Source organism: Penicillium soppii, assembly GCF_028829465.1.
Source record: "Penicillium soppii strain IBT 18220 chromosome Unknown utg000002l, whole genome shotgun sequence".
Taxonomy (NCBI): Eukaryota; Fungi; Ascomycota; class Eurotiomycetes; order Eurotiales; family Aspergillaceae; genus Penicillium; species Penicillium soppii.
In genome coordinates this window covers 581,096-607,179 of record NW_026643232.1, presented here as the reverse complement: position 1 = coordinate 607,179, position 26,084 = coordinate 581,096, and the positions used below count along the sequence as shown (strand labels likewise).

General features: G+C 49.6%; 14 protein-coding genes across 14 annotated transcripts; 5 read left to right on the top strand and 9 right to left on the bottom strand.

Annotated features, from left to right (window-relative positions):
- Nucleotides 1-1,384: 1,384 nt before the first annotated feature.
- Nucleotides 1,385-3,440, top strand: N7529_001582 (uncharacterized protein; the record flags this gene model as incomplete). Its single annotated transcript, XM_057237113.1, has 7 exons — nt 1,385-1,620; nt 1,730-2,043; nt 2,102-2,191; nt 2,251-2,874; nt 2,935-3,009; nt 3,065-3,192; nt 3,261-3,440. The coding sequence occupies 7 exons, from the start codon at nt 1,385-1,387 to the stop codon at nt 3,438-3,440; spliced, it is 1,647 nt and encodes a 548-aa protein (XP_057101800.1).
- A 372-nt stretch (nt 3,441-3,812) lies between these two features.
- On the bottom strand, nt 3,813-4,981 carry N7529_001581 (CRAL/TRIO domain protein; the record flags this gene model as incomplete). Its single annotated transcript, XM_057237112.1, has 2 exons — nt 3,813-4,156; nt 4,207-4,981. 2 exons carry the CDS (start codon nt 4,979-4,981, stop codon nt 3,813-3,815), a joined length of 1,119 nt encoding a protein of 372 aa, XP_057101799.1.
- Nucleotides 4,982-5,232: 251 nt separating this feature from the next.
- Nucleotides 5,233-7,312, top strand: N7529_001580 (DNA-directed DNA polymerase alpha subunit POL12; the record flags this gene model as incomplete). The annotated part of the gene is made up of 3 exons (XM_057237111.1): nt 5,233-5,720; nt 5,782-7,081; nt 7,139-7,312. The coding sequence occupies 3 exons, from the start codon at nt 5,233-5,235 to the stop codon at nt 7,310-7,312; spliced, it is 1,962 nt and encodes a 653-aa protein (XP_057101798.1).
- A 245-nt stretch (nt 7,313-7,557) lies between these two features.
- N7529_001579 (uncharacterized protein) lies at nt 7,558-8,031 on the bottom strand (the record flags this gene model as incomplete). The annotated part of the gene is made up of 1 exon (XM_057237110.1): nt 7,558-8,031. One exon carries the CDS (start codon nt 8,029-8,031, stop codon nt 7,558-7,560), a length of 474 nt encoding a protein of 157 aa, XP_057101797.1.
- Nucleotides 8,032-8,526: 495 nt separating this feature from the next.
- On the bottom strand, nt 8,527-10,154 carry N7529_001578 (translation initiation factor eIF2B subunit delta; the record flags this gene model as incomplete). The annotated part of the gene is made up of 2 exons (XM_057237109.1): nt 8,527-9,504; nt 9,555-10,154. 2 exons carry the CDS (start codon nt 10,152-10,154, stop codon nt 8,527-8,529), a joined length of 1,578 nt encoding a protein of 525 aa, XP_057101796.1.
- A 493-nt stretch (nt 10,155-10,647) lies between these two features.
- Nucleotides 10,648-12,635, bottom strand: N7529_001577 (kinesin-3 family protein uncB; the record flags this gene model as incomplete). Its single annotated transcript, XM_057237108.1, has 2 exons — nt 10,648-12,314; nt 12,365-12,635. The coding sequence occupies 2 exons, from the start codon at nt 12,633-12,635 to the stop codon at nt 10,648-10,650; spliced, it is 1,938 nt and encodes a 645-aa protein (XP_057101795.1).
- A 546-nt stretch (nt 12,636-13,181) lies between these two features.
- On the bottom strand, nt 13,182-13,412 carry N7529_001576 (uncharacterized protein; the record flags this gene model as incomplete). Its single annotated transcript, XM_057237107.1, has 1 exon — nt 13,182-13,412. The coding sequence occupies one exon, from the start codon at nt 13,410-13,412 to the stop codon at nt 13,182-13,184; it is 231 nt and encodes a 76-aa protein (XP_057101794.1).
- Nucleotides 13,413-14,276: 864 nt separating this feature from the next.
- N7529_001575 (uncharacterized protein) lies at nt 14,277-15,875 on the bottom strand (the record flags this gene model as incomplete). Its single annotated transcript, XM_057237106.1, has 2 exons — nt 14,277-15,056; nt 15,105-15,875. 2 exons carry the CDS (start codon nt 15,873-15,875, stop codon nt 14,277-14,279), a joined length of 1,551 nt encoding a protein of 516 aa, XP_057101793.1.
- A 992-nt stretch (nt 15,876-16,867) lies between these two features.
- Nucleotides 16,868-18,546, top strand: N7529_001574 (glycosyltransferase; the record flags this gene model as incomplete). Its single annotated transcript, XM_057237105.1, has 3 exons — nt 16,868-17,071; nt 17,152-17,515; nt 17,585-18,546. 3 exons carry the CDS (start codon nt 16,868-16,870, stop codon nt 18,544-18,546), a joined length of 1,530 nt encoding a protein of 509 aa, XP_057101792.1.
- A 243-nt stretch (nt 18,547-18,789) lies between these two features.
- On the bottom strand, nt 18,790-20,289 carry N7529_001573 (uncharacterized protein; the record flags this gene model as incomplete). Its single annotated transcript, XM_057237104.1, has 2 exons — nt 18,790-20,094; nt 20,149-20,289. 2 exons carry the CDS (start codon nt 20,287-20,289, stop codon nt 18,790-18,792), a joined length of 1,446 nt encoding a protein of 481 aa, XP_057101791.1.
- Nucleotides 20,290-21,174: 885 nt separating this feature from the next.
- On the top strand, nt 21,175-22,236 carry N7529_001572 (uncharacterized protein; the record flags this gene model as incomplete). The annotated part of the gene is made up of 3 exons (XM_057237103.1): nt 21,175-21,230; nt 21,294-21,306; nt 21,352-22,236. 3 exons carry the CDS (start codon nt 21,175-21,177, stop codon nt 22,234-22,236), a joined length of 954 nt encoding a protein of 317 aa, XP_057101790.1.
- A 32-nt stretch (nt 22,237-22,268) lies between these two features.
- Nucleotides 22,269-22,874, top strand: N7529_001571 (uncharacterized protein; the record flags this gene model as incomplete). The annotated part of the gene is made up of 1 exon (XM_057237102.1): nt 22,269-22,874. One exon carries the CDS (start codon nt 22,269-22,271, stop codon nt 22,872-22,874), a length of 606 nt encoding a protein of 201 aa, XP_057101789.1.
- A 394-nt stretch (nt 22,875-23,268) lies between these two features.
- Nucleotides 23,269-24,152, bottom strand: N7529_001570 (YoaK family protein; the record flags this gene model as incomplete). Its single annotated transcript, XM_057237101.1, has 2 exons — nt 23,269-23,873; nt 23,942-24,152. The coding sequence occupies 2 exons, from the start codon at nt 24,150-24,152 to the stop codon at nt 23,269-23,271; spliced, it is 816 nt and encodes a 271-aa protein (XP_057101788.1).
- A 935-nt stretch (nt 24,153-25,087) lies between these two features.
- On the bottom strand, nt 25,088-25,500 carry N7529_001569 (uncharacterized protein; the record flags this gene model as incomplete). Its single annotated transcript, XM_057237100.1, has 2 exons — nt 25,088-25,135; nt 25,237-25,500. The coding sequence occupies 2 exons, from the start codon at nt 25,498-25,500 to the stop codon at nt 25,088-25,090; spliced, it is 312 nt and encodes a 103-aa protein (XP_057101787.1).
- Nucleotides 25,501-26,084: the final 584 nt, after the last annotated feature.

Here is a 26,084-nt window from a genome sequence, read left to right as displayed (position 1 = left end):
GGTACTCGGTGATACAGTAAGTCTCCTAACTGCGTATTCAACAACGGATGCACACACAATCAATTCAGTTGAGGTAATTGGAGCAATCAGTACCCACTGCCATGCCTCTTGGCCATGTACTTCAAGTTCAGCTCCGATCTCGGATGCTTAAGCGCAGCAGTGAATTAGTATGGCATACACGGACTGGGTGTGACCGAGCCACGTTGCAGTGGCTTTGATTTAGAGAGTAAAAGTTTGATTAGATCGGTCTAGTCTTGATCTCCAATATGATGTCAACATGTTCTTGTTTATGCTTCTTATCTATGATGGCGGGGAGATCTGCCCTAGTGTCTTCTCCAGTCCCAAAATGGAAGTTAACTAGAGTGGCATACTTTTTTGTTGTCGATGAAAAGCCTGGATGCAGCTTTGATAGCACTATACGATAGTGTCATTCTCATGACTGTTCGTGATGTTATCTTCTCCAATGGTGATCTGATATGCCGGAATTGTGCCATCGCGGATGCATTTTTTATGTTCACTATAATGAATTATGAGACCGTTAAATTATACATGAGTCATTAATACCAAGCTTTTTTGCTTTAGCGACAATAGCTGCTACAGTGCTGCAAATCGTGAATAGAGCACAAACGTTCTTGGCGTGGAGTGTGGAGTGCCCTAGAGATTCCTCCAATTTACACAAGCCGACAGGATAATTATATTACAGAATTCTAGCGTCGGAGAATAAAAGGACACCTTATTCTCAACTTCGATTATCATTCTGTGACCAATGTCAGATCGACTTCTCTTATCTCTAGCCTTATCAGGCCCTCTCGCCAGTTGATTGGTGCATCCGTATACCCCTGTCACTTTGACAGCGGGGGACTCTTTGCGGCAGCGATGGACCCGGCACCTATGAAATGTCAATATCGAACGATTATGTCCATGGAGACGATCGAGGAAGTAAAGGATATTCAATATACTTCACTATTTATTGTAGATTTGAACAGACAGCATGACGACTGAATCATCACAATTTGTGTAGAAGAATATGTCACATTATGATTTACTTTAAGTACCAGTTCTTTGATGCTCAAAAGCCCAATTGATGAAGGGTCTGAAGCGCAGTCTATAGACTCCCGATAAACCTAATGCATTGCTTATCAGCTATGCTCTTGAACCAGGAGCTTCGGCACGGCAGCAAGGCCAATAGACTACGATTGCTCAGTTACAACACATGTTATTGAATAATCGCCACTCTGGATAAATTTACTTGTCTTATATAGCCGTCAATCCCGAACCAGATAGACTAATGCACCAGACACGACTTCTATCATAGTATACATCATAGGATCGTGCGCCAGAATTGGTCTACAATCTTGGATCTTTGAAACAAAAGGTCTAGATAATGACATCCTCAGCAACAGAAATGGAAGATAAAAAGGAGATGAGAGAGAAAGACAACAATAATGAGGAATTTGACCAAACCCATACTCCTGTGGGCCATAGCACCCAGGTTCTCTACTTTGCAACAGTCAACAAAAACGGAATCAGACTTCATCCCCAACCAACTGCCGACCCCTTAGACCCGTTGAACTGGTCAAAGTTTCAGAAACATGTCATATTATCCATTGTGATGTTCAAGTAGGTATCGAATCAATCTACCTTTACATCACTTGGCTTTGCAACTTGCAGTTTATCAACACCAGTGGATATGTTTCCTGTCGTACTGATTTATTCTACTGTCTGGTAGGTATTTCCTGTTCACATACCTCACGACCACCACTGTCCCATCATTCACCGAGATCCAAGACCAATATAAGATCAACTATTCACAAGTCAATTGGACAGTCGCCGTGCCAGCATTAGGGTTATCCGTCGGACCCCTGATATGGTCATCACTTGGTGACATCTACGGTCGAAGAACGGTGTTCTTAGCCGGGACAATCATATCCCTAGTCTCGACAATTGGCGCCGCCGTCGCTGATACATATTCGGGGTATATGGCTGCTCGCTTCTTCCAAGGGTTTGGAGTGAGCCCGGCATCTACAGTCGGGATGGCAGTCGGTAGGTCTCAACCATATGCCTCGAGAAAGTATGTACGTCTGACACAGCTCTGGCATAGTGAACGATCTATTTTTTGACTATGAGCGCGGTCAGAAGCTTGGACTGTGGGTTCTTGCGATTGACGCAGGCTTGCTTCTAGGCCCTACTTGTAAGTCAACTCGGATATTTTGTCAATACAGATGAGCCCCATGCTGAGACTTATTCAAGTTGGTGGTCTTTTGGATCTTGTCGGTGCTGCATGGATCAACTGGTTCAACGCAATCCTCTTCGCCGCACTTCTACTCCTCGAGCTCTTCTTCATGCCAGAGACCCTCTATCCCCGCAACAAGATGCTTCAGCAAATGCCCCGTCTTCATGGACATAAATCCCTCACCGGTGACATTGAAAAGCAATTAGCAGGAAATGACACTACATCAACAGCTCCAGCAGAGGTCTTAACATCAGAACTACGCCGGACCAAGAACCTACCATTCTTTAACTGGCGTCCTATCCCTGGCATGCGCCATCCCAAACCATGGGACTCTATCACCCGGTTTGTATTGACATTTCGGTTACCTGCAGTTGTCATTGCAGTTATCGGATACGCTTTCGTCTGGTATTGGTGGGTGCTATCCGTGATCACGATGGTACCTGCAGCCTATGCAAGCTATACGCCGCTCATTCAGGGACTGTTGTTCCTCGGGCTGTTTTTTGGAACCGTCGTCTCGGAGATTGGGTGTTCTGGACGTTTGAGCGACTTCATTGTCAAGAGATTGTCTACAAAGAATGGCAACATCCGCGTTCCAGAGATGCGTTTGTGGTTAGCGTACCCGGCTATTTCGATCACCACTCGTATGTTCCACCGTCCGCACATTGTTTACTGAATGAGACTGACATCATGGTGCAATGCAGTTGGGTTGATTCTCTGGGGAGTCAGCATCGACAAAGACTACCACTGGATGGTAGGCCAGGTAGCATTTTTCTTATGTGGGTCCTTTCTTCCGTATATACAGTATCTGAAACAGAACTGACGGTCCTATAGTTGCTGCTGGTATCCAGATCGGCAATACGGTGACTAGCAGCTATATTGTTGACTGCTACCCTTTACAAACAACCAGCGTGATCACTTTCTACGCCGTGTTTCTAAACCTAAGTGCTTTTATCAATCCGGTATGTTGCCCGATACTAGCACGGGATCTATATCATGGGTATTCTTACTGACTTTTTCTTGAAAACAGTTCTTCATTGCATCGTGGCAAGCGACTTCGGGTTGGACCTGGACGTTCACTACCCAGGGGCTTATAACACTTGCTGGAGGGTGCATTGTTTTTGGTGTTCTACATAAATTCGGGGCATGGATGCGTGAAAAGGCACCGCAGCCTTCATGGGTTAATCCGGAGTTTGATATGGATCCTTAATTTGGTACAGCTGGTTACACTTTGGCGCCATGGGTTCAATTGTGTTTGTTGTGTTGTTTCTATTATCTCACAGAGCTCAAATGTAGAAATCTCAAGAACCTCACGAAAAAATCTTAACTAGTATCATTTAAGATTAGAGATGAAAAGACTGAGAACGATTTAAGTATGTAGAATTTGGGTACTCTATCGCTAACGTATGCACAAGGATGAAGTGTCTATTAACAGGTATGCCGAAGGAAGCGGTGTATGTAAAGAAATCCGAAAACAAAAGACCCCAGGGCTGTGAATAAATGCGGACTGTAGGGCAATAGGAACAAAGAATGTAAATTGGACATATGGCAAGTGCAACAAGATGAGGGTAAGATATATCCTCTAGGCCTGTTCGTCGGCCTTAGCCTTGGCCTCGACCTCGGCCAATGCCTCAGACAAGCTTGGGGTGTTCTCACCCTTGAGGTAGTTCTCGAGCTCGCCGACCTGCTTGCCGCCCCGAACCCAGCGTTCACGGTACGCCTCACGTCGCTGGTCAGCCAACTTGTTCAAAGAAGGCCAGTAGGTAGCATGGTCGTAGCGGAATTCAACATCACCACCAACGGCCTTCATGAGCTGGCTAGGTGGGACGTGCTCACGCAGATCCTCGTTGAACTTGAGCTTCTGGCGGGTATTGGGGTCAATGAAGGGTGTGATCAGCTTGAAGAATCCCCAGATCATGAAAGGCACTGTGTGAAGTATTAGCAAATCATCATGGGATACGAGGGGAGTCACTGACCATTGATGACCAGAGCACGACCAAGTCTCTCGGGGAAGTGATTCTGCAAGAAACCGAGGGTTTGCTTGGCCTGGCCCAGACTAGCGTTCTGGCCAGACTTTGTCTCATTGAAGTTCACCAGCAAAGCAACAGTCTCTTGGTCTGGGCCCATGAGGTCGATGGCCCGCTCCAGCATGAAGACGAGATGCTCGAGCTGGCGGTCACTTTTCTCCGTGTTCTGGTTGGAAGGCAAGAGGTACAGACAAGGGCGTCCATGGATATCATATCCCAAAAGCACTTGTTTGCCTGTCTCATTCTCAATGGAGATATAATCAGGTGTCAATTTCTCCAGGTTATACTCGCGACGCCAAGTCAGAGTGCTCTGGAGACGGGTCTCGGCCTCGGAAACATTCCATTTGGTCGCGCGCAGGTAGCGCAGAAGACATTCACGGGTCAACCACATCCTTTCACCTTCGGTAATGGGTGCAGTTGGGGCTCCCTTCTCAGCCTTGGTGGGGACTGTGGTCCATGATGAAACGGTCTTGAGCACAGCATCGTACTTGGACTTTTGGTCCGAGGTGAGCTGGACAGGAGGCTCTGGCCTTGAAGTGTCAAGGGGCCTGGCAAATGGCTTCTGGATGAGACCGTCCGCGGCAGAAGTTGGTAATTCGAGGTCAATTGGATTTGCTGAAGCAGACTCCTGGGAGATCACAGGGGTCGACTCCGGTGCCTGAGCAGTATCAAGCACATCTCCATTGGTAGGAGCAGGTGTTGGTGCGATGTCTTGGTTAGACATAATGAAATCTATAACTAGTCTATACTGATAAATCGGGAGAGGGGAAGAACAACAACAATTGAAACAATCGGGGGGCAATTAAAGCACTTAAGCCACGAATTCTCAAGATCGACAGAGGGTCCACATTCGATTTGCCGCGATGATCGAATAATTTTACCGTTTTGGGGTCAAGGCGGTCAGCGCGCTCCCCGACGCGTCTCTCCGCGTCTTGATACTTTTCAAGGTCACAATTTGCGACTCAACAACCAACCATGGACCCCGAGGCAGAGCTCAATGATTTCTTCGTGGGATCATTCCCCGATGGAATTCCCAAAGATATCCTCGCCGAGCTCCTCTCCATGATGCGGGTGCATTCAATCTCCGCAGAGGAGCTCTTCTACAAATGGGAGTCTTACAGCATAAAGATGGGCGATGGAGTGACATTGACCATCCAGACTGTGAGAGGCTTCAAGCAGGATGTTCTAGAAACATTGGAGCGCGAAAGTCGTGACAAGGCTGGCCGACACACAGAGAAACGAGGCGCAAACACAGCAACCCCGCGCGCATCAGCCGGCGGCGATATGTTCGGCATGCTCGATCAATTGACACCAAATGCCTCAAATTCTCGAACGCTTCCTGTCGGATCGGCAAAGCGGAAGGCTGAATTCAACTCGCCCGCTACACCCAAAGTCAGCAAGTTCGACAAGCTTGCATCACAGGGCACAAGGACACCGACTGGGACACCTGGAGATGGAGTGCAGTATGTTACTCTGATTGCGGGATATTTATGAAAGACGCCATCAGGCTAACAACTGTAACAGGGCAATGTCATTCTCAGAGCGACAGAACCCCGGCCAAACGGTGGAAACCCTCAATGCACACCTTTCCCTACCAGAAACTCCAATGGCACCATTCTCTGAACCACGCATTAAGCCCACGGCAAATACAGATCTTAAGAAGTTTGGATATAAACCGATGGGAATGAAGTTGTCCGAAGCATCGGAGATTTTGGACGATCGTATCGATGAGTTTGCGACTATATTTCAGGCACAATTCAATTCCGATGAAATTACATTTGGAAGCGCGGCCGTGCAGAGCACTAGCGAAATCATTGCCGTCGGACGAATTGCCTCAGACTCCCTTGAAGGGAAATTGAATGCGGCATCCCTTGTGCTGGAGACCTCCCGCCGGACAGGAGCCGGCAGACGAGTTCCCTTGAAGGTCGACTCCGTTCCCTCAGTGAACTTTTTCCCTGGCCAAATTGTGGCTCTCCGAGGAATTAATCCTTCTGGTGAATACTTCACTGTCAAGGAGGTCCTTCCGATACCACTTCTCCCCCCGGCTGCCTCCTCGGCTGTGGCATTGGATAACATCAACGAGCGACTTGATGGGGATGCTAACCCCCCACTGAATGTCATGATTGCAGCAGGCCCCTACACAGCGGATGACAATCTAGACTTCGAGCCGCTACAAGAGATATGCCACAAGGCGGCTGAAAGCTATGCAGATAGCGTCGTGCTGATGGGCCCGTTCCTAGATATCGAGCACCCACTTCTTGCATCGGGTGACTTCGACCTGCCAGACATCAAAGGTATCGACCCGGACACAGCCACACTCTCCATTATGTTCCGACACTGCATTTCAGCACCGCTGGCACGACTCGCAGCAGCCGTGCCAAGCATCACTATTGTAATGGTTCCCTCTGTTCGCGACGCCCTCAGCCGACACGTCTCCTGGCCCCAGGAGCAGCTTCCCAAAAAGGAACTTGGCCTACCCAAGCAAGTTCGCATGGTCTCCAACCCCGTCACATTATCCTTCAATGAGACCGTCATTGGAATGTGCTCACATGATGTGCTCTCTGAGCTACGCCGTGAGGAGGTCCTGCACGGCCGCCCAGCAGAGGGCAACCTGCTCACCCGCCTGCCCAAGTATCTTGTCGAGCAACGGCACTTCTTCCCCTTGTTCCCTCCGACCGCACGTTCAAACCTCCCCAAGCCAGCGTCTGAGAATGGCATAGCCACAGGCGCCATGCTGGATCTGCCGTATATGAAACTAGGCGAGTGGTGGAATGTCCGGCCCGATATCTTGATCGTGCCGAGCATGCTACCACCTTTTGTAAAGGTACGTTGATCCACAACCCATCCCAACCAGCAACTATACTAATCTACGTCTCTGCAGGTCGTCGACAGCGTGTTAGTAATTAACCCAGGCACCCTGTCCAAACGTCGCGCAGCAGGCTCATATGCCCAAATGGCCATCCACCCACGCCTAGTGGGCGAGGACGAGCGCGAAGAGAAACAGCTAGGCCACAAGCTATACGAGCGAGCTCGGGTTGACATCAATCGAATTTAAATATGCCATGTATAATCGCATTCCTCACAACCGCATGCCTAGGGGCATTCAGCCTTAACCGACGACAGAAACTGTCTCGGTCAGCCATCTAGCATACCAAAACCAAATGGAAACGAATCAATGATCTCTAATATTCAAACAACGATACACGGGTATCAATAGGGCCAGTCCAATGGCAAACTCCAGGTAAAAAGCAAACCACAATCCCAAACAAGCAGAAACCAGTAGCTGCACGCATAGAAATATCACCTCAACCCAACAACCCTTCTCCCCCCCATCCTCCTTCCAGCCTGACGAACCCTAACAACCGGCGTCCCCGCCGCCGCCGCACCAGCAGCAGCAGGCACCGCTCCAGCCGCACCGGCCGCACCAGTCACACCCTGCACACCCCCATGACCCTCGCCATTAACCAGCGCCTCGAGGCCCAAATCCCGCCAGACAGCGTCGCGACGGCGGTCCATGGCACGGGCGATACCGAAAGCCGCGTGCTGGTCTGGGACGACGTCGTCCTCGTCTTCGGGGTTTGGGGGCTGGTATTGGGGCGCGACGTAGATGTCTTCGATTGGGAGGAAAGAGGGGATTGTTGTTGGGGAGGTGGAGCCGTACTGGGCGTTTGGATCGCGGTCTGCGACTGGGTTGTGTGGATCGGCCGTTGGGGCTGTTGAGGTGTGTGGGCGGGTGAATTCTTCGAAGAGGTCGGCTAGGCGTGGTTGGTGCATGTGTATGTATGAGGCTGAGGAGTCTTTGCTCTAGGGATTGTTAGGTGGATGTTTTGGGATTCGGGTTAGGGGCTGGAGGTACCATTTTGGCGCTGGAGGGTCGTTGACCCTACGTCTTGAGTTTGGAGGGTTTTTGTATGGAGTTTGAGGTTCAATTAGAGATGGTGTCTTTGAATTGCCGTTGATATTGATTGTTGATTGGCAGAATAGTGAGATGATACACCGCCTGGTATCACGTGATAGACACATAGATCCTAGGCTCTCGAAGTTGAATTGTGCTTTGCACCACAATATTGTTCATATACAATCTATGACTCTGTGATCCAGACTTTAACATCCTCTTGAAGTGTGAAGATACAAGTGTGCTGATGCAATAAATCCGAAACAACAACAAAGCCTGAAGATTCTATAAATCTTACAAAAATAAATCTTAACCATGAAATCGAAAGTGTCATAACCATTTTAATGCTAGAGAGTACAAGTTCAGAGCGAACATCACAGATTCGTAACCATGCGGTGCACAATGGGCACAGCACTAGACGGCAGACTACCCATCTCGGTAATAACCATATCAACATACTCTGCTGGTGTAACATCATACATGATATTGAGCAGCTGCAAGTTGGGGGTAGTCTTCCAGTTCGTAAGCGGGGATTTAGTCGTGCCGTTGGAATAAGCAGGCGGCTCAGCAGTACTCTTCCCCTTCTTGGGGTCCGGCACAGGCAGATCCTCTGTATCAGGAAGACCGGTGATCTGATCCGGGCTAGGGTTGACGACGAGCTCGTCCGCGTCGGCGATTTCGTTAACGACGATACTGTCGAGGGCCACGCGGTCGGTGAATTTGACAGTCTCGCAGCAAACAATGACGGGGATTTCGACGCCGCTAGCGCGTTCCTTCGCGGACATGGCGACAAGGGCAGTTCCGACGCGCGAGTATAAGCCGCCGTTGGAGGTCATTGCGTGGGCGCCCAGGAAGACCTTTGTTGCATCTTTGATGGCGTGGGTTGTTGCGTGGACGAGGGAGTATTGGACTTCGAGGCCTGCGTTGACGAGGGCTCTGGCGAGGCTTTTGCCCTCGAAGAGGGGTCGGGAGTCGATCACTGAGACCCGGAAGCGCTTGCCTTGGTCGTGTGCGAGAATGAGGGTTTCCTTGACGATGCTGGAGCCAGCAAAGGTGACGATTACGTCGCCATCTTGGATTTTCTGGGCGGCGCTTTCGGCGATGACTTGATCGGCGACGGTAATCTTTTCGCGGATGAAGCTGTCGATGAATTCACAGAGGGTGGCCTTCGCTGAGGACTCGGGGGTTGAGGGGTCGACGGAGGCAATGACCAATTTGAGGGCTCGGATAGCGTTGCCCTGACTGATGGAGAGGGGGCGGCAGGTCGATAGGTAGCTAATTTGGTGCGAGAGGTGGGTTGTCAGGTGGCGGGCGAGAGATGTGCCTAGGGGGGTTGTGTAGGTTTCAATGACCTGGCGAGTTAGTATAAAAAGCGATCTAACACGGGTGAACAAGGTCCTACTCGTTTGAACGCAATCATGGTCGACACGCAGCGCGCACTGCTGCCACAAACCACGTAGTCCCTCAGCTGCAACCCCAAGGCCAGAACGGCAGGGTGTACTTCTTTGCCGCCACCGGCGATGGTGGTACGGCGTTGCTGGCCGTACAAATGACCGAACACAGCGACCTTCTTATCGTCCCTCTTTTTCTTCTGCTCCACTAGCGCGGATCCAGTCTGCGCGAGAGCCACGGAGCCCCGGCGCGCAGTTGGCGTCTTCTGTCCCTTCTGTGCAGCACCAGCAGCAGCAGTGTCCTTCTTCGGCGTAGTTGCAGGGCGAGCCTGGCCTGCTCCAGGGCCAGGAGCTGCACCGCCGGGGGCACCTCCTTCCTTTTCGCTCCTCTCGCGGGCGCGTCGAGCGGCCTTCTCGGCCTTGGCCTTCTTTTTCAATTCTGCCGGTGTGAGTGGCTTTTCTGCGTCGGCAGATGCGGGCGCATCTTTTTCGGTGGGTTTGGGTTTGGAGTCGCGGATAGGGAGTGTTTGAGGGGCTTCGGTGGGTTGAGGCTCCTGAGATTTAGGAGCTGAGATTTGCGCGACGGGCGCTTGTTCGATCGGGTCCGCCATCTTGTCTGAGCCTCAAATCTGGTGTGAGGGGGAGGTTTCTTGAATTTGGTGGGGAGAAGTTGACTCACGGAAAAAGTGATGCCATAAGCGGCCCACTGCACGGCGGAGCCCTAACTTGGGGAGATGCATACTTCAATTGAGTTGATGCACTTACATACAATTTTTTTTCGATTATATTCAATTTAGTAGTTGGGTATTACTATTCAACTACCTCAATATGGCCATAGGCTGATTCATATATTTATGAATGCCTGAAAAAAACCCTATGATACCCAATATGGTAAGATTTTGAAGCATGCATATCATCAAGTGTATCATTATTCATCTCAGCTCGCTATCAAAGAAAGAATATCAGCACTAGTCTAGGTCCAGGTCAAACAAAAAGCCTCTCAGAGAGAAAATCAAGAGCGTTTAACAAAGAGATCAGAACAAAGGATGCCGCCAACACCAATCCCTGTACACCCAAAAATAAAAATAGACGCATATCGACATATTAACGGTTGCTGGAAATGGGTGCCAATGCACGTCGCTTGCGAGTCATAGGCTCCTCTGCGGGACGGAATCGCTCATGGTCTGTAGCCAACTTCCGCTTGAATACAGTGAGCTCCCCAAGGAGGTCATGCATGTAAGACTGCATTCGTTGGGCTTCGTGTTCATTCGCATCTTCCGTCACAGTGTCATCATCTTCCCAGAAATCCATATCCGACTCTGTATCGGATACAGCAGGGGATCCTTCGCGGTCCTCGGGATCATAATGTGGTTGGTTCTCATCTGACAATGATACAAGACTGGGTTTCCGCGATTCAAGAGGCACAGCTGGGATTGGGTTCTTAAGACTTTCGACGGCCAATTTGAGATGCATGCGCAAGGCCTCGTTTTCTGTTTGCAGTTGTCGGATCTTGCACTCGCTGACCATGTTGTTTTCCTCCATGAGTCGCTGCATCTTCTCCACTTTCTGCTGATACTGCTCAAGTTTTTCATCAGATGCTTCGTTGGCTCGTTGGCTGGCAGCTGCTTGGCTGACACTAAGTTGAAGAGTGCGGATTGTCTCAGTCATTTCCGCAATCTGTTGATCACGTTCAGCTGCCGACATTTGATCTTGATTGACCCGTGCCCTGGTGCGAATGTTCTTGGCCTGATCCGCATAGCGAAGAGTGGACAGTGTCTCCTCGTAGTCTGCAGGTGCGATACAGGCAATCATCGCGGTTTTAGAGTTGCCACCCAGACTATCTTTCAAAAGCCATGTAAGAATTGAGTCACGATAAGGTACCAGCTCTTTCCCTTTTCGCGGTCCGCGAATCTTTTTGGGGTCCGCGAGAGCCGCAATGACACGGCCAAGGGTGGTCAAGGATTTGTTGATATTTGCGCCCTCGCGAAGTCTGGCGCCAGTCGCTTCTGTGGACTTGGCACGTTCGGAACCTGCCAGGTCAACCAGCCGGATGCGAGCCGTGCGCTCTGTTGTTTCATCTGTTGAAAGATCGTGATGAATTTGTTTTAAGGTGATAGTGAAGACGGCATGTGATCGGGAGGAAGTATCGTTCATCTTCGTGCTGGCCGTGGTACGTGACATGTCGCCCTTCCGCATAAATTTCATCAACTCGGCGTAATTTCTCGCAGTCACTTCCGTCAGATCTTTGACATATGGACCCTCGGACGGCGATTCACGAATGCGAAGATAATGCGGGGGATCCGCCCGTGGGACTAGAAGATCTCGTACATGTTCGTTGTATACTTCGAAATAGGACACTCGGACGTTGTAGCTGATGTCGGGTGAAGGCGAGCTCTCAATGCGCTGGAACAAATCCTCGCAAGTCCTCGGGATCAATCCGGGCCTCTCTGGCGTTCCCATCATGGTGTAACTCTTTCCCGAACCGGTCTGGCCATATGCAAAGATACACGTATGGTATCCTTCAAAGTTGTGATCGAGAAACTCTTCGCCAAGCGAGTTATAAACGTCCTCCTGGTGTGCGTAATGTTCATCTTCCTCATCATGAGACCAAAACGAATTATCAAAAGTAAAAGACTTATCCTCCAACACCTTCCCACGCGCCTGAGACTTGGGTTTCCCCGCATCGCCTGGTTTTGGTTTCGGCGCTTGCAAGCAAGTCATCTGAGTAGTGGGATCCATTGAAATCAAACAATGGGCGTTGCGCTCGATTTCTAAACAAAAGGTCAGATCCCATCTTTGTACCCGGTATAGTCAAGCCTACCACGAGGCAAGAATTTGCGCACGCGCACGACAACGCGCACATTGCCGCCTGGTGTCGGGCTCGCCATTCCATCTCTTATCGCGAAGCCGTCGCGCGCGCGGAACGAGGGACTCGAAGCTGTAGATCGGAGGGTCGCGGCGGAAGCGGAGGTGGATATTATGCTGGGTGAGGTGATGCCCGTTGCGGCTGATAAATCGGATGAAGCGGCTGATGAAATGGAACCGGGGCCCGGATGGCCGATGTGGTGGTAGAAGCGCGGATCCAGCGCCATGTCCCTGCTGTCGCTCAATAGCTGTACACAAGTTGTGACGGCGTCGCGTCGTCGGTCAAGAAGAGAGTGGTACATGCAATGGTATTGTGATAAAAGGGAATAATGTAGAGATAGTGGTAGAAGGGGAATGTGTGCATAGACAAGGAATGAGTGAAACTTGGGGAGGGGGTCGGTACTGTTGCGCGTTTATTTCCGGGGAAATTTCAAGTTCATTGTAGACTTTTTGTAGAGAATGAAGGAAACGAAGGAATTGAGAATTGAAAAATTTAGAAAGATCGAATTGAAGTTGTCAACACTGTAGAGGTGATGCCTGCCCAATTCCTTACCCCGTGTAATGGTTACAAAGTAGTCTGTCAACCACAACCCGTTGCCACAGCAATGACAAGGCGTATCTCCACTATGTATTCCTCTACACTACTCCGTACATATGTACAATAATGTATTGTAGTTACATATGTGTATACTTCAATGCAATAAAATGCATTTCCATTTCTCACAAATATCAGAAGTATACAAGCTTGCAATCATAGACATAACACACCCTTATCATTCAAAATCTGCAGTTTCCGCATTCATAGCAGCAAACACATCATCATCGTCATCCTTGGGATTCTTATGGCTTTCTTCGAGAGAGCCGGTATGATCGGGCTCAGGGTTACCAGAGCTATCCATGCTTTCTTTCAGAAGCTGAGCAGGTCCCATTTCGCTATGGGAGGCCTTTTGAGTGGCATGCTCCCTAGTTCTGGTGGCGGCGTCTTGAGTTTTAGGCAGAGGCATAGCGGTTCTATAGTGTGTTTTTGTTAGCAAGGCGCTCTTGGAGAGAGAGCATCCCAGCATGTGTCTTCTCGGGATGCTCTTGACCCAATTTTGAGACGGAAACTGTAAATACATACCACTTGTTGGTTTGTTTGTGCTTCAGTAATTGTTAGGGTTGCTAATTGAGAGCTGTGCTAACTGCCTATATTTATGAGTGAGCAAGGTGGTGGCAAACATTCAATGACGATATCAACCCCAGACTCTGGATTTGCCATAAGGGCTATTTTTGTTATTTCCTGGATGTTACGATGTTCCAAAAAGTCATTTGACGTTTGGATGGCCGAGATCGTCGTTATCCATGGATGTTCTCATATTTGCCACTCTCTATTTTGGGGTTCCATGGCCCATGGATCTACAACCGTTATTATCGACAACTTCATTTTTGTGATTCGCATGTCCATGGATGATATATTACGAAGGTCTGTGCCACCAACTACTTTTGAAGTCGCGATCTATGAATCTTCTATCTACCCGGTGGCAATCGAAGCGCGTTGATCCTGTTGGTTCGTAATATTGGCATGTGATAGGTTTCCTACCAGACATTGAATTGTGTAGAAGTATGTTTCATGACTACAAGGTCCTAAAAACGGGGAGCTTGACAACATGTGCCTGAGCATACCCATGTCTCACAAGTGTAAAAGAATCAATGTAGTCAATTGAATAGAATTAATGAAATGTTCAATTTCAATGTAAACATAGACAAACGCCAAAAGAAAAATCCCTAGTGCGGGTAATCCGTGAAAGCCAAGTGTGGCATGGTATATAACAATAGCTCCTTGATAACCCGAGATCCTTCATAAACGTCGCAAAGCAGCAAAGCAGAAATTACAGCCGAGAAGGAATGCCCCGCATAAAGCGTCTCGGGATAAGTGAGGCAAGGTTTGTCTTAGCCAGCTCCATAAACGCATTCATACCAGAGGGGTCATAATACTTCCCATCAAAGCCCATAGACAGCGTGATGCGGTCCCACAGGGAGAACATACCGACCCAAGCAGAATCGTTAATCTGCCTACCAGTATGAATGAAGTCACGAATGTGAATCTTCGCATTGGGGGAGCCAAACTCGCGCTGCAGACCTAGCGCACCCTGCGACGAGAAACCAGGCGCACAAGGCGCAGCAATAGGCTCGTCAGAAGCCGCGAGACCCTCCACAGCCCGGGCGGACGTGAAGTTTAAACTGGCGAGGTAGTGCGGCGAAACGAGGTGCGGGCCCAGTTCCTTTCGGATGGCGCGGGCGATGGAGAGGACGGCGTCCCGAGTCGAGCCGGCAAACCACGCCTGCTCGAAGGGGATCCAGAGGAAGACGCAGTCTGCGGCTGCAGGGACGGAGCCGCCGTTTTCGCGCTGGCCGCTTGTGTCGATCCAGCGGCGGGCATTGCGTGTCATGCCGAGGAGGGCGCCGTTCTCGTGGCCCTTTGCGTAGGTTTGTTTCACGGCGAGGACTGTGGCTGCGGCGGCGGCGAAGGTGATGCTGAGTTTTTCTTCGCGCAGTTGGGCGAGAAGGGCCTTGGATTCTTCGAGCGTGTATTGGAGGCGAATGCAGTGAGTTTTGTGTTCGCGGGTCGCGGTGTCTTCCTCCGGATACATGGCGACGGAGCGGGATATCTGGGACAATTAGAACATGATAGTGGTGGTTTGTTGAAGCGGACATACCTTGGCAGCGTAGAGATCGCCTTGGCGAGCTGCATCGTCGATAGCTTGTTGAATTTGCTTCTTGTTGGGCTTGTATTGTTCTTGGTAGGGAGTCACGGGGCTGACAGGCAGACGACCAAGGACACCGGAGTAGTCGATTTGGCTGAGGGACATGTCATGGTCGCCAGCGACCTGAGTGACAGTCTTGAAGATATGGTTAAGGAATTGCACAATGCTGTAAACATCAGCGATGGCGTGGCTGAAGTTCCAGACTAGACTGTGACGGGTGGGGTTCTCGGGATCGGCATTTGGCCCAGTGACAAGGTACAACATGTTTCGCTTTCCCTTGGTGGGCAGACGGCGATTGTACGTCATGTTGACGATTTCGCGAGCAGGCTTATCAGTGACAACATGGAAAGTCTCTTGCAGCCATGCTTCGGCATCAGCATTCGAGCGAAGAGTCTCATACTTCATCATCTGGGGAAGTTCAGTGCCAGTCGACAGCTGGACAGCGATGTCTGGCCACTTGGAGTGGGAGACGAGCCATGCGTTGCGAAGGCGGGTGATTAGTTCTGGGGTCGAGAAGTCCACATTGAAGGGGACCTCGATGGTCAATTCAGTGTGCCCATCGCGGACATTTTGGTTGTAGGAGACACCTGTTTCGCCTCCGGAGCATGGGCGTTCCCAGCAGCCCTGGTGGGTTTGCTTCCAAGCACCACCATCGAAACGGGGAAGTTGCATATCATTTTCGTTGGTGTGGGGTGTTGGCTGCTGGAACGAGGGAGGAGCCATTTTGTCGAAAGAATGTGTTGTTGACTGTAATAGTCAAGGTAATGAGCGTGTATATGTAGATATAATCGGCGATTGGTGGAAAGAATGGAACGTTGACCACAATAATGAGCGATGGCAACGATTAAAAAGCAGAAGTTGAGCCACAATAATGAGCGATGGCAAGTTGTTAGAAACAGTGATCTTAGCCGAGATCAAGAACCTGTCAGGATGAGGGAGTGGAATGATGGGTGAGGGGAAGGTCAAATATTGCTTAGGGCAAGAAATCATGATGCGATGGAAGTGGGACTCAAAAAAGGGGAACTGGAATCCACTGTACCTTGCGCCCACAATATGGGTACCTGAAAATCTTGACAATCTTGTGAATTGTACCTGTATAACGTGTAGAAACCTGTATAATTGAAGGATCATATTGATGGCCTCGATTCTGAGCTTCCTCATTGAGTGTAATACGAAGGATCCACATCAGCCAATACACTAGTAATAAACTCACTTTGGGTGGATCCTGCCGATCTATACGCTAGTAAGATTGAGTTTTTCAGCATTACAATACAATCACCTTGCATACTATATATTTCGTGTCTCAATTTCTGGTGAATTCTGATCTTCTTATACCAAGGTTCCTGGGTCCTTATCTTTAAGATCTTGCTCCATTACTTTAAACCATGTGCCTGGAGCTAATTGGTACTCTCTCATAACATATACCGAGGTATAGATAAGTGCAATTGGTTGTAATTCCCCGTGACCCCCTATTGTATAAGCTTAACCCACATGTGAGACCACCTAATTATAACAATTTTGATTTCAACGAACCAAGTGGATACATCCATGTGGCGCACTCTTCTGTTTTGTAGATATCTTACAGGGGACCACAACATAATCCACCCAATGCCCCGAGATTTTATCCCGCTCGATCCTCATCTTGTAAATACCCTGTCAATCCTTTTGGAGCTTCAGAACTTCGACAACTGTCGCTCTTCGGGCAATCTTTGAAAATGCACGTCGCCTTTTTGTCGAATCCGGCCTCGGGCCAGGTCAATGTGCAAATGGCGACTGCTCAACAGCTTGTATCGGAAGGTCATCGCGTTACGTTTCTGTCTGCGGATTCGTGCGCCAAAAAGATCGACCAGCTCAGGAATGCGCAATTGCCTTTCCAGCAAAGCCTGATTGGCTTTGTTGGCTTGGGTACGAGTCATAATGTCAGCGATTAGTATGTTTATATCGTGAATGTTTGAGATGGTTCTGGACTAACATTTGTTATAGCACAAATTTCTTTAAGGACCGCATGCATTTGATGCGAAGTCCACCCGGCGATCCCTCTAGTCTGGAATTATGTATTGACGCGGCTCTTGGACCTGCGGAGGACTTCGCGGAAACAGCTCTCATGGTGGCTGACCAGATCAATGCGTTGGACCCTAATATCAGTGAGTCTATCGTTATACTTTGGCCTGTGCATGGAGCTGACAATGCATTAGTCTGCGTCGATGCTTTGACTCCTTCACTCATCACCGGTGTCCGTTTGACGAAACGGAAATTTATACTTACCATCCCCTGCTCGCCGGGGACGAGCGCCCTACCTGGAGCGTTCGAACCACATATGATGGCCTCAAACCGTGAGGGATCATTGGGAACGTTTATTGAAAGTAAGTAGCTCTTATCGAAAAAGGCAAAACCCCAAATCGGGACAAATAACTAATGGTAATCGAAAACAGACGCATACCTGAATTTCCGCGAATACTACTACAGCGTAACTCAACCAGACTGCGTCGCCAAACGCGAAATTCTCACAAAGCGCTTCAATCTTAAATCTTATGGAGTCGCACAAGATACAGCACTCCTACCACCACACTGGGAAGATGAAAACTGCGTGGCGGGCATCCACTTCAACACACTAGGCCTGTTCGACTGTCCCAAACAATCCTCCAAAATAGTATTCGTCGGCGCAGGCGTCTCAGTCGACACATCCTCAACCTTTTGTCCCGAGCTAGCCTGGATGGATGAAGCCATGCTCCACGGAGACGACGTGATCTACATGAACATGGGCAGCATGTTCATCTGGCAAAAGCACGAGTTCTGGAACTGTATCGCAGGCTTTGAAGCAGCCTACAAGCAGCGCGGCGGCCGCGTGCGCTTCCTCTTCAAAATCAACTTTCCCATCGACTGCCCGCAACACAACTTCTCAACAGACGAGCTACCGCCTTATATCCGGCTCACGAACTGGATCGATAATCAGCATGCTATCTACTCGCACCCCGCGCTGAAGATCTTCATTCACCACGGTGGAGGCAATTCCTTCAACGAGGCTGTTTACTTCGGCGTGCCGCAGCTGATCCTGAGTCAGTGGCTGGATACACACGAGTACGCCAACTACGCAGAGAAGTTTAAGCTTGGATTGCGAAGTGAACGGCCGCCCCATGTTGAGGCGCACGATATCGAGGCTAAGGTCCTCAAGATGCTTGGTCCGCTTTGGTCCGAGTATAAGGCCAATTGTCAGTCTTGGGCGATTCGAAGTCAAATAGGTGGCGGTACGGCATCTGCCGCTAAAATTATTGTTTCGCATGCAGAGGTTACGCGAAGTCAAGATTCTATCTTGACGCCGCCGTTTACGCCGGTTGAGTCACCTGTCTTGGAAAAGGACAACGAGGCGCTTCAGGATATTGTAATTTGCTCATGATGGATAAAACATACCCGATTCGCATCCATCTGTTGTTTTCAAGGCATTCGAGTAACATCTTAATTTTTCTTTGGACATAGTTCTTACAGTGAGCGCTAGATTTTTACATCCTAATGTACTTTACTTTCGTTCTTGGTTCAACATGCTTCGAAATATTCGCATAACTAGGTATATACTTATAAAAATGCAATAAAACAACCAAAACCACAACAAAAAGATTATATACAAGAGAGAATACCACATTCAAAGCTTCGCTTGCATCTCGTCTCCGACAAACTTCTTGAATAGCCCAGCAACGGCATGGCCAAACTGCATGAGCTCATCCGGCACAAAGAAGCGCTCATCAAAGAGCATATTAAAGAGCAACTCCCCCTTGAAGCTGGACAAAGCGAAGCAAAGCCCCTCAGAACACCGCCCACCAGTAAGGAAAGTACTCATCCGAATAGGATCCAATACCTCCAGCTCGCGTCCCCCACCAAAAATACCTTGCGAAGTCAACGTAAGACGGGCAAGAGGCGCCGGATCAACTGGCTCCGCCATGCCCTTCACCAACGCAGGCGCCATCTGATCATACAACGCAATAATATGCGGCGAGACCAGATCCTCTGCCTGAGCATGTCCAATAGCCTTAGCCAAAGCAGCAAGGCCGTCCTGATCTTTGGCGCGGATATCCACATCGCTGCCCTCGACCCACAACCCACCAGGCAGAATACTCATAAGGACAGGACCGTGTCCATCACCGCCGAGGTCGACCCAGCGACGACCGTTCCCGCTAAAGAGCAGATGGGCGCCTTCTTCGTCGCCTTTCCCGAACATCTGCGCTGCGGCGGACGTCATGCACGCGAAGAAGGCCGTTGATAGCGTGATACCCAGCTTCTTGAAACATTTAAATGCAGCGCGGGACTCAGACGGCTCGAACGCGATGCGTTCATTGTGCATGTTGCTCGGGCGGTTTTTCCAGTCTGCATGGATGGGAACGCCAATTGTTGAGCGGGCAAAGCGCGCTTGGGAGCGCTGTATGACGGCCATTGCGGCCTGGAGGTCTTCGGGCGAGGGATTGTGGATGCGCGAGTAGGCGTGGCTCAGGGATTGAGGGAGCCGCGGGGTGATGTCTAGTAGGAAGTCTGGGGAGAAGATGGCGTCGATGCCGCGCTCGTTTTCTGGGTTGGAGAGCTGGGTGATGAATTCGTGGAGGATGTCGTAGACACTGAGACTGATAAGGGTGTGCGAGATATTAAGAATGCAGCCTCTTGGGCCGCGGGCTGGGTCGACGATTAGGGTCATTGATGATAGGTTTGATGGGGTGCGGATGAGGGTGTTGGCGACTTCTTCCACGGAAGTGTTTGTTGCTACGAAGCATGATTGGCTTGCCCAGCGCTTTGCAGCTTCGGATGTGTTGTGCGGAGCGAACGAGGCTTGCTCCATGTCTATATCGAGAGCAATGATGGGTTGGGCCCGTCTCGTGCGCCACCAAGCTGCTGGGCTGCGCTTTTTAAGCTGTTCGCATGTCAGGGGTGTGTCAATGCTGGCTTGGATAACTAGTTGGAACTGGTGTATGTTAGTTTTGGATTTCTGGTTTTGAGAAGACTTATGTTGACTGACGTCTCCATTGCGATAGTGCTCTGCGTATCTGACTATCAGCTCGGCACCACGGAGTGGTCGTGCCATACGAGTGCCAGAGTTCACGAGCTTCCATTCCGAATTTGATGCCGATAGGGAGCTTCCCGCGACAGACGACTTCATGGTGAATCGAATGAGCCGGAATACCTTGGTATACTTTGGGCTGATTGATTACAGTGAAAGATGGCTGGATCGTGGAGAGACGGTGTGATAGGCACTGTCACCCAAGTTAACAGACAGCTTTTCTCAGAAAAACATTTCATTCTTTGAGAATATTTTATTAATATTGTTTTTATTATCATTCTTTTTCTTCTTTTTTTCCATTTTCATTCATAAAAGGGAATGATCAGACTACAAAATTGTAACTCAGTACATAAATGACGATTGATAGACAGGTCCACAGCACTAGAACGTAGCGCGTGAGCTATACGAGTATAGCGTGGTAATTTACCGGTAGTTCGCGTGTAATCCGATGGTATTTAGCTTAAAGTTGAGCCGATCGACAGAGACTCGGTGGATCCAAATCTTGCAGCAACGCCACTTTAGATCCACTTCATCAATGGCCCTGTTCCCCCGTTCCCACTTTAAATCCACTACGACAGAACAAATCCCGATTCCGCACCCAATCGACACCTCAACAATTGGCAAATCGCGTCGATCCTGCTCTCGGATCGATATTGTACAATATTGTATTGCTTTTACATGGCGGGTCGACTCCATCACCATATTTTATTGATCATATGTATACAATATTGTATGATATTGTAACAGAGACTTGAACAAATGCCATTGGTTGCCGTGTTAGGTCTCGGATAAGGTCTCGGACACGGGTCTCTCTATTCTTCCCCTGAGCGGATATTCTCCGATCTCTCAAAACTAGCTTATCTTCTGCATCTATCGCTTATTGCACCTTACAGTGTCGGTAGATATTGAGGTCTTAATCACAATCGGAACATTCTTCCCTATAATTCTCTGCCGAATTTGTGCCGAGACTGAACCAGACCCACTATGAGTGCCGAATATACTACCGTCCCCATCTCTCTATGGGATGGCACCAAAGCAAAGTAAGTTTGACAGCAAGTATGCCAGCCAGGTTGGTTAACTCAATATCTAATAATTGTATCTAGTACCGATATCTTTGTAGGTCCTATGTTGCCAATCCGCGAACTATACTAACAATGCCAGGCCCGAGCCACTTTCATCTTCAATGCGCAACTATCCTTCGAAAAGCTACATCAAACATGGATCCAAATGCTACAGGCAAGACCTATCATGCAAGCGCGCGTGCGTCGCTCCAAGACTGCGGCTTCCGGTCTCGAGTACCACGTCTACACTCCCGAGGGCCTAGCGCGCTACCTACAGAAGCAAAGCACCGCCCCAGATCACCTAAAGGATTTCTTCTGCCTGGACCAGTCGAAGCGATCCATCACTGAATACTCTCCCGCCATTAGCACCAGCCCGCCCAGCGAGCGGGGCATCTTCGTCGCCGATGCTCCAGACCCAGAGGACCAACAGCGCTGCACGACATTCAATGGTGTTGAAACCATGGACACACTTCTCACCTCTGATCGCCCTGTCATGACAATTCAAGTGACCCGGTTCAGCGACGCGACCCTCATCACTTTCTCGTTCAACCACCTCATGGGCGATCTCTTCACAATCCCAGATATCTTAAACGGCTGGGAGGACGCTCTGAACGGAAGACCTACCGAGCCATGGGAAAAGCTGGAGGTCGACCCCTTCGCCGAATACGGGCCGGGCGGAAAACTCGCAAGCAAAGATGTCGAGTCGAGCAATCCCGCCCTGCCACCGGGCTGGCGCATGCTCGGGGTCATCGACAAAGCGCGACTCGTCTCACGTGTCCTCTGGGACATGCACTATAAGCGGCCGGAGAAGACGATATCGCAGAAATACGTGTTCCTCCCGAACGCGGAAGTCGACCGCCTAGTCGAGGAAGCGAAGCGGGATCTGATCGCGCTGGAAGAGCGTCGGCGGCAGCAAGGAGTGGCGTCGAACTCGAGCGCGCCCCCAAGCTCAGCCGCTCGAATGTCATATACGCTTGGCTCTTGAAGCATAATCACGCCGCGTTGAATCCCAACGACATGACCACGCCCCTTACTGTCATTAGTGCTCGCGGCCGCCCTCCTGCCGGGACGGTGCCCAACGGCGACAATTTTCCCCCGCACAACTTTTATAACGGGTCGTACCTTGCGGCGCTGGGTGGCCTCCGGGTCGGCGATTTGATGGCTATGCCGTTGGGTGAGTTGGCGCTGCATGTACGTGAGGGCACGGCGGCGGGGTCGACGCCTGAAAGCGCGCAGCAGATATTCTCCTTCGGGCTGCACAACGGTCTGTGGAAGGAGCCTACCGGCAAATTGGCGTTTTGGAGTCCGCCGAATCACTGCTGGTCTGGGTTGACTGATTGGCGGACTATGCCGCTGTCTGGGTTCAATTTGACGCCTGCTCGGTTGGACGGGACTCAGAAGCCTGTCGCTACTAGTGGCATTCATACTCACATGGCCATGGCTGGTAGCCAGCGGGATCGGTGGGCTGTTATTGGGGAGTTTGGAGGTGGTACTTGGATTATGGGGATGGTTAGTGATGATGAGTGGCAATGTCCCAGTGGCTTTGGGAAATATCCTCGTTTCCAGCGCCCGGCGAAGAAACCTTCGTCGATTGATGAGTATCGAGCTGACCAGCCTATGTGAGTGGACCTTGTTCTGTATGATGGTGAAAACAAGCTAATTTGATTGAGCAGTCGGGCTAAACTTTGATATTCGCCATTTCTGAAGTCTCTCCCATCTCAGCACCGCACCTGGTGTACTTTTGCATTATTTGCGGGCTGACGGCTGACGCCCTTTCTTTTGTTCTCATCTCTTGGACTGGTCCTGGGAGCTAGTCCCTCAACGTGTACTATATTGTATATATAAATCGAGCTGCATCATGTTAATCACACACAATCACCGTCACAAACAAACAAAGCATATAAATGGAAATTATTAACATTGATATGTAGGCAAATCTAAATGACTCTAAGTTTTATCTAATCAAAAGCATCTACAACCCCAGTACCCAACCTTGCAAGTGTAGGTATGCACCCGTTTATTTCGCTGGTGCAGCCTTCCAGAACAACCACCCGAAAGCAGCAACGAACTTCAAGCCAGCAGCCATCCAAAGTGCCGACTCCATGCCCCCACTACTACGACTCAACCAACCACCCACAATAGCGCCAATAAGCAGCGCGACGACACCCCCAACGCGACGATTGCGCTTAACATTCGCAGTGGGCTTATCCAAGATCTTCGGATCAGAGGCAACATCAAAGTAGACGCTCGTCAGCACCACGGTCGGAATCTCATTGTACCCAAGTGCCCGGCTACAGGTCATTCCACCAGCGGACTGGAAAGCAAGCAGGCCGATGGGGATCAGCTCGAGGAACAAGGGGCCTCCGTCTAGACTGGAGTCTTTGGAAGTGTGGGGGATGAGATCGGCTTCGATGAGAGCGACGGCGATGATGATAAGAAGCATTTGGATGAAGAAAGAGACGAAGAGAGTTCCGCGGCGGAGAGCGCCGACGCTGCGCATTGCGATTGAGAAGATCATTGCGCCGAAGAAGAAGGAGAGGATGGACACGAGAGATTTGAGCCAGCCCCATGGCTTACTGGCTGGTTGGTTTGACGCGCCGAGGCCGAGGAAGATGGTATTTCCTGTTTTTGTTTGTTAGTTTGGGGTTTGTGTTTGCGCTTCGGGTTCGCCCCTTTCGCGGGTTTCGTACCAGTTTGCATTCCCAGGAAGCAGGACCAGGCGTTGTAGGCGCTGCTATCGCATAGGCCGGTAAGGAAGCAGAGGAGGAGACAGACTAGATCTGCGTGGGTGGTTGAGAGGTTTTGCTGCCATTTGTGGACGATGCTGGATTGTTTGATGGGGGCATTGGGGGCTTCGAGATCTTGCGCGACGGGCGCAGTTGGAGTTTGCGTCTTCTCCATTGTGTGATTTGCGAGTCAACAACGACAGCGCCTTGTGGAAGGGTCTAATAAATAGTGAGTGAGGTGTGACAAAAGCAAATTCGGTGTTCCCGGCGGCACGAGGCGACTTCCGATGGAAAAGTTAGTCCTCGGCTTAGTCGCCGATTGCGGTCAGCCCTACAAAACGATTTTCTACAGTCTTGGTACTTTGACAATTTTTTTGACAACAATAACATAATAATATACAATATAATAACATAATATCATTTGATTTGGCTCGCTAACCATTACTCTGAGCTCTTGAAATACTGCTGCCTAAAGACTATCACGCAATAGTGGAGAAATATAACGGATAGGGCTGAATTAAGGACGAGCCAATGTGGTTGTTCTTGTATACATACAATATGGGTAGTATTGTAGAGAGGTATAAATTATAGACTATAGATGGACTCTTTAATCGCTTACATCACACAGAGTCGTTTACTCTTTTACAGGGAGAAGGAGGAAATGTAATATGCTCAATCACCCCGAGGTCCACCGAACATGGATATGACCGTTATACAAAGTCCCTTTTAATAGTTAAACGTGCACTGTGTAACCGGCCTAGAAAGCACAAGTGTGAGAGACGCTTTTGATTCCCACATAGCAAAGCAGATTATGGGCAGTTATCCCTTTGCAGAAGAGAGAGTGTAGTAACTACTTAAATATATATATACGAATACTTCGAAGCATTTATACTTCAAACTCTTCAATGTTGCTTTAATAAGCTGAAATTTACACCCAGTGGTTAAACACGAGATAGTCCAGATAATGCATCTCAACCCAGTCCTTACTCCAAACACCCATCACTTCGTCAAGTAAAAATAAACCTTCCCGGGTCACTCCTTACTCTCCATACAAGCAGCCAGCATATTACGTTCCACAGCTCAGTAATAAACGATGATCAGCCCCTTGTCTTATACCAGAGCCGCAGAGACAGCCCCGTGATATCTGATCTCACATAACTAAAAAAGTCAGATAACTATCAGATATATCAAAACCGCACTAGCGGTGTGCATTTCCATCTAGACCATACCGACGCACGACCTCAATCCTCGTAACACACCCGCTCCCCGGTCCGTGCAACAATCAGCGGAGCTACATCTTCCGTCGCATTAAACGTATTCTCGGCCCATTCTAGAGCCTCAAGTTCGTCTTCAAATGGATGGTCCGTGGCAAGGATATAGCCATCCCACTCGCCGATCAAGTCGTCTGGTTGGATGGGCTTGAGTTCGTGAAACAGAGAGCTGATTCGGTCGCTGGTGACTCGGTACTTGATGAGGGTGATGAATTGCTTGGCTGGGCTTGGCTGGAAGTAATCCCAGGACATGATTGGGGTTGGATTGTCATGGTGTCTTGGCGAGACTTTTGCTCCGAGAAACAGTTCCTCCGAGAGATTGTTGCTCCGATAGACCTAAGGCGCATATTTTGAATCTAGTCGCTGCACAGGTGGCTGTATATAGGTGGCCATCATGCGGTGGGCATGTAGTGCTCATATCATGAGTTCGTAGAATGCATTGCGAAAAGACCCGCGTGTCGAGCGCTTAAGAGAAAATACTCGAGTATGCCATCTGCGCGGATCATGTCAGTTTGCCTTTTTAGGCGCCGTTTCTGACTCTTGTTTCCATATGATTCGTCCAGTGAAGTCTATTCTTTTTGTGACAGGAAGGGATCCTTGCTTCGGAAAGGCTGTTGATGCCCCAGTCGCGGCACTCTGCAATGTATCAGATACTCCTGGCACTCGAGTGCATACCAATAATATATCATAGTTGTCTGATAAATGGTTAAAGAGGGGCCGGATGGGCCATGGAGATGCTCATTTCTTGTTGCCACATTCCAGTGCCGGTCCGCCCCGTTGAGTGACTATTTTGGCCTGGTTGATCAACGATTGATAAACACCAGGTTATGTATAAT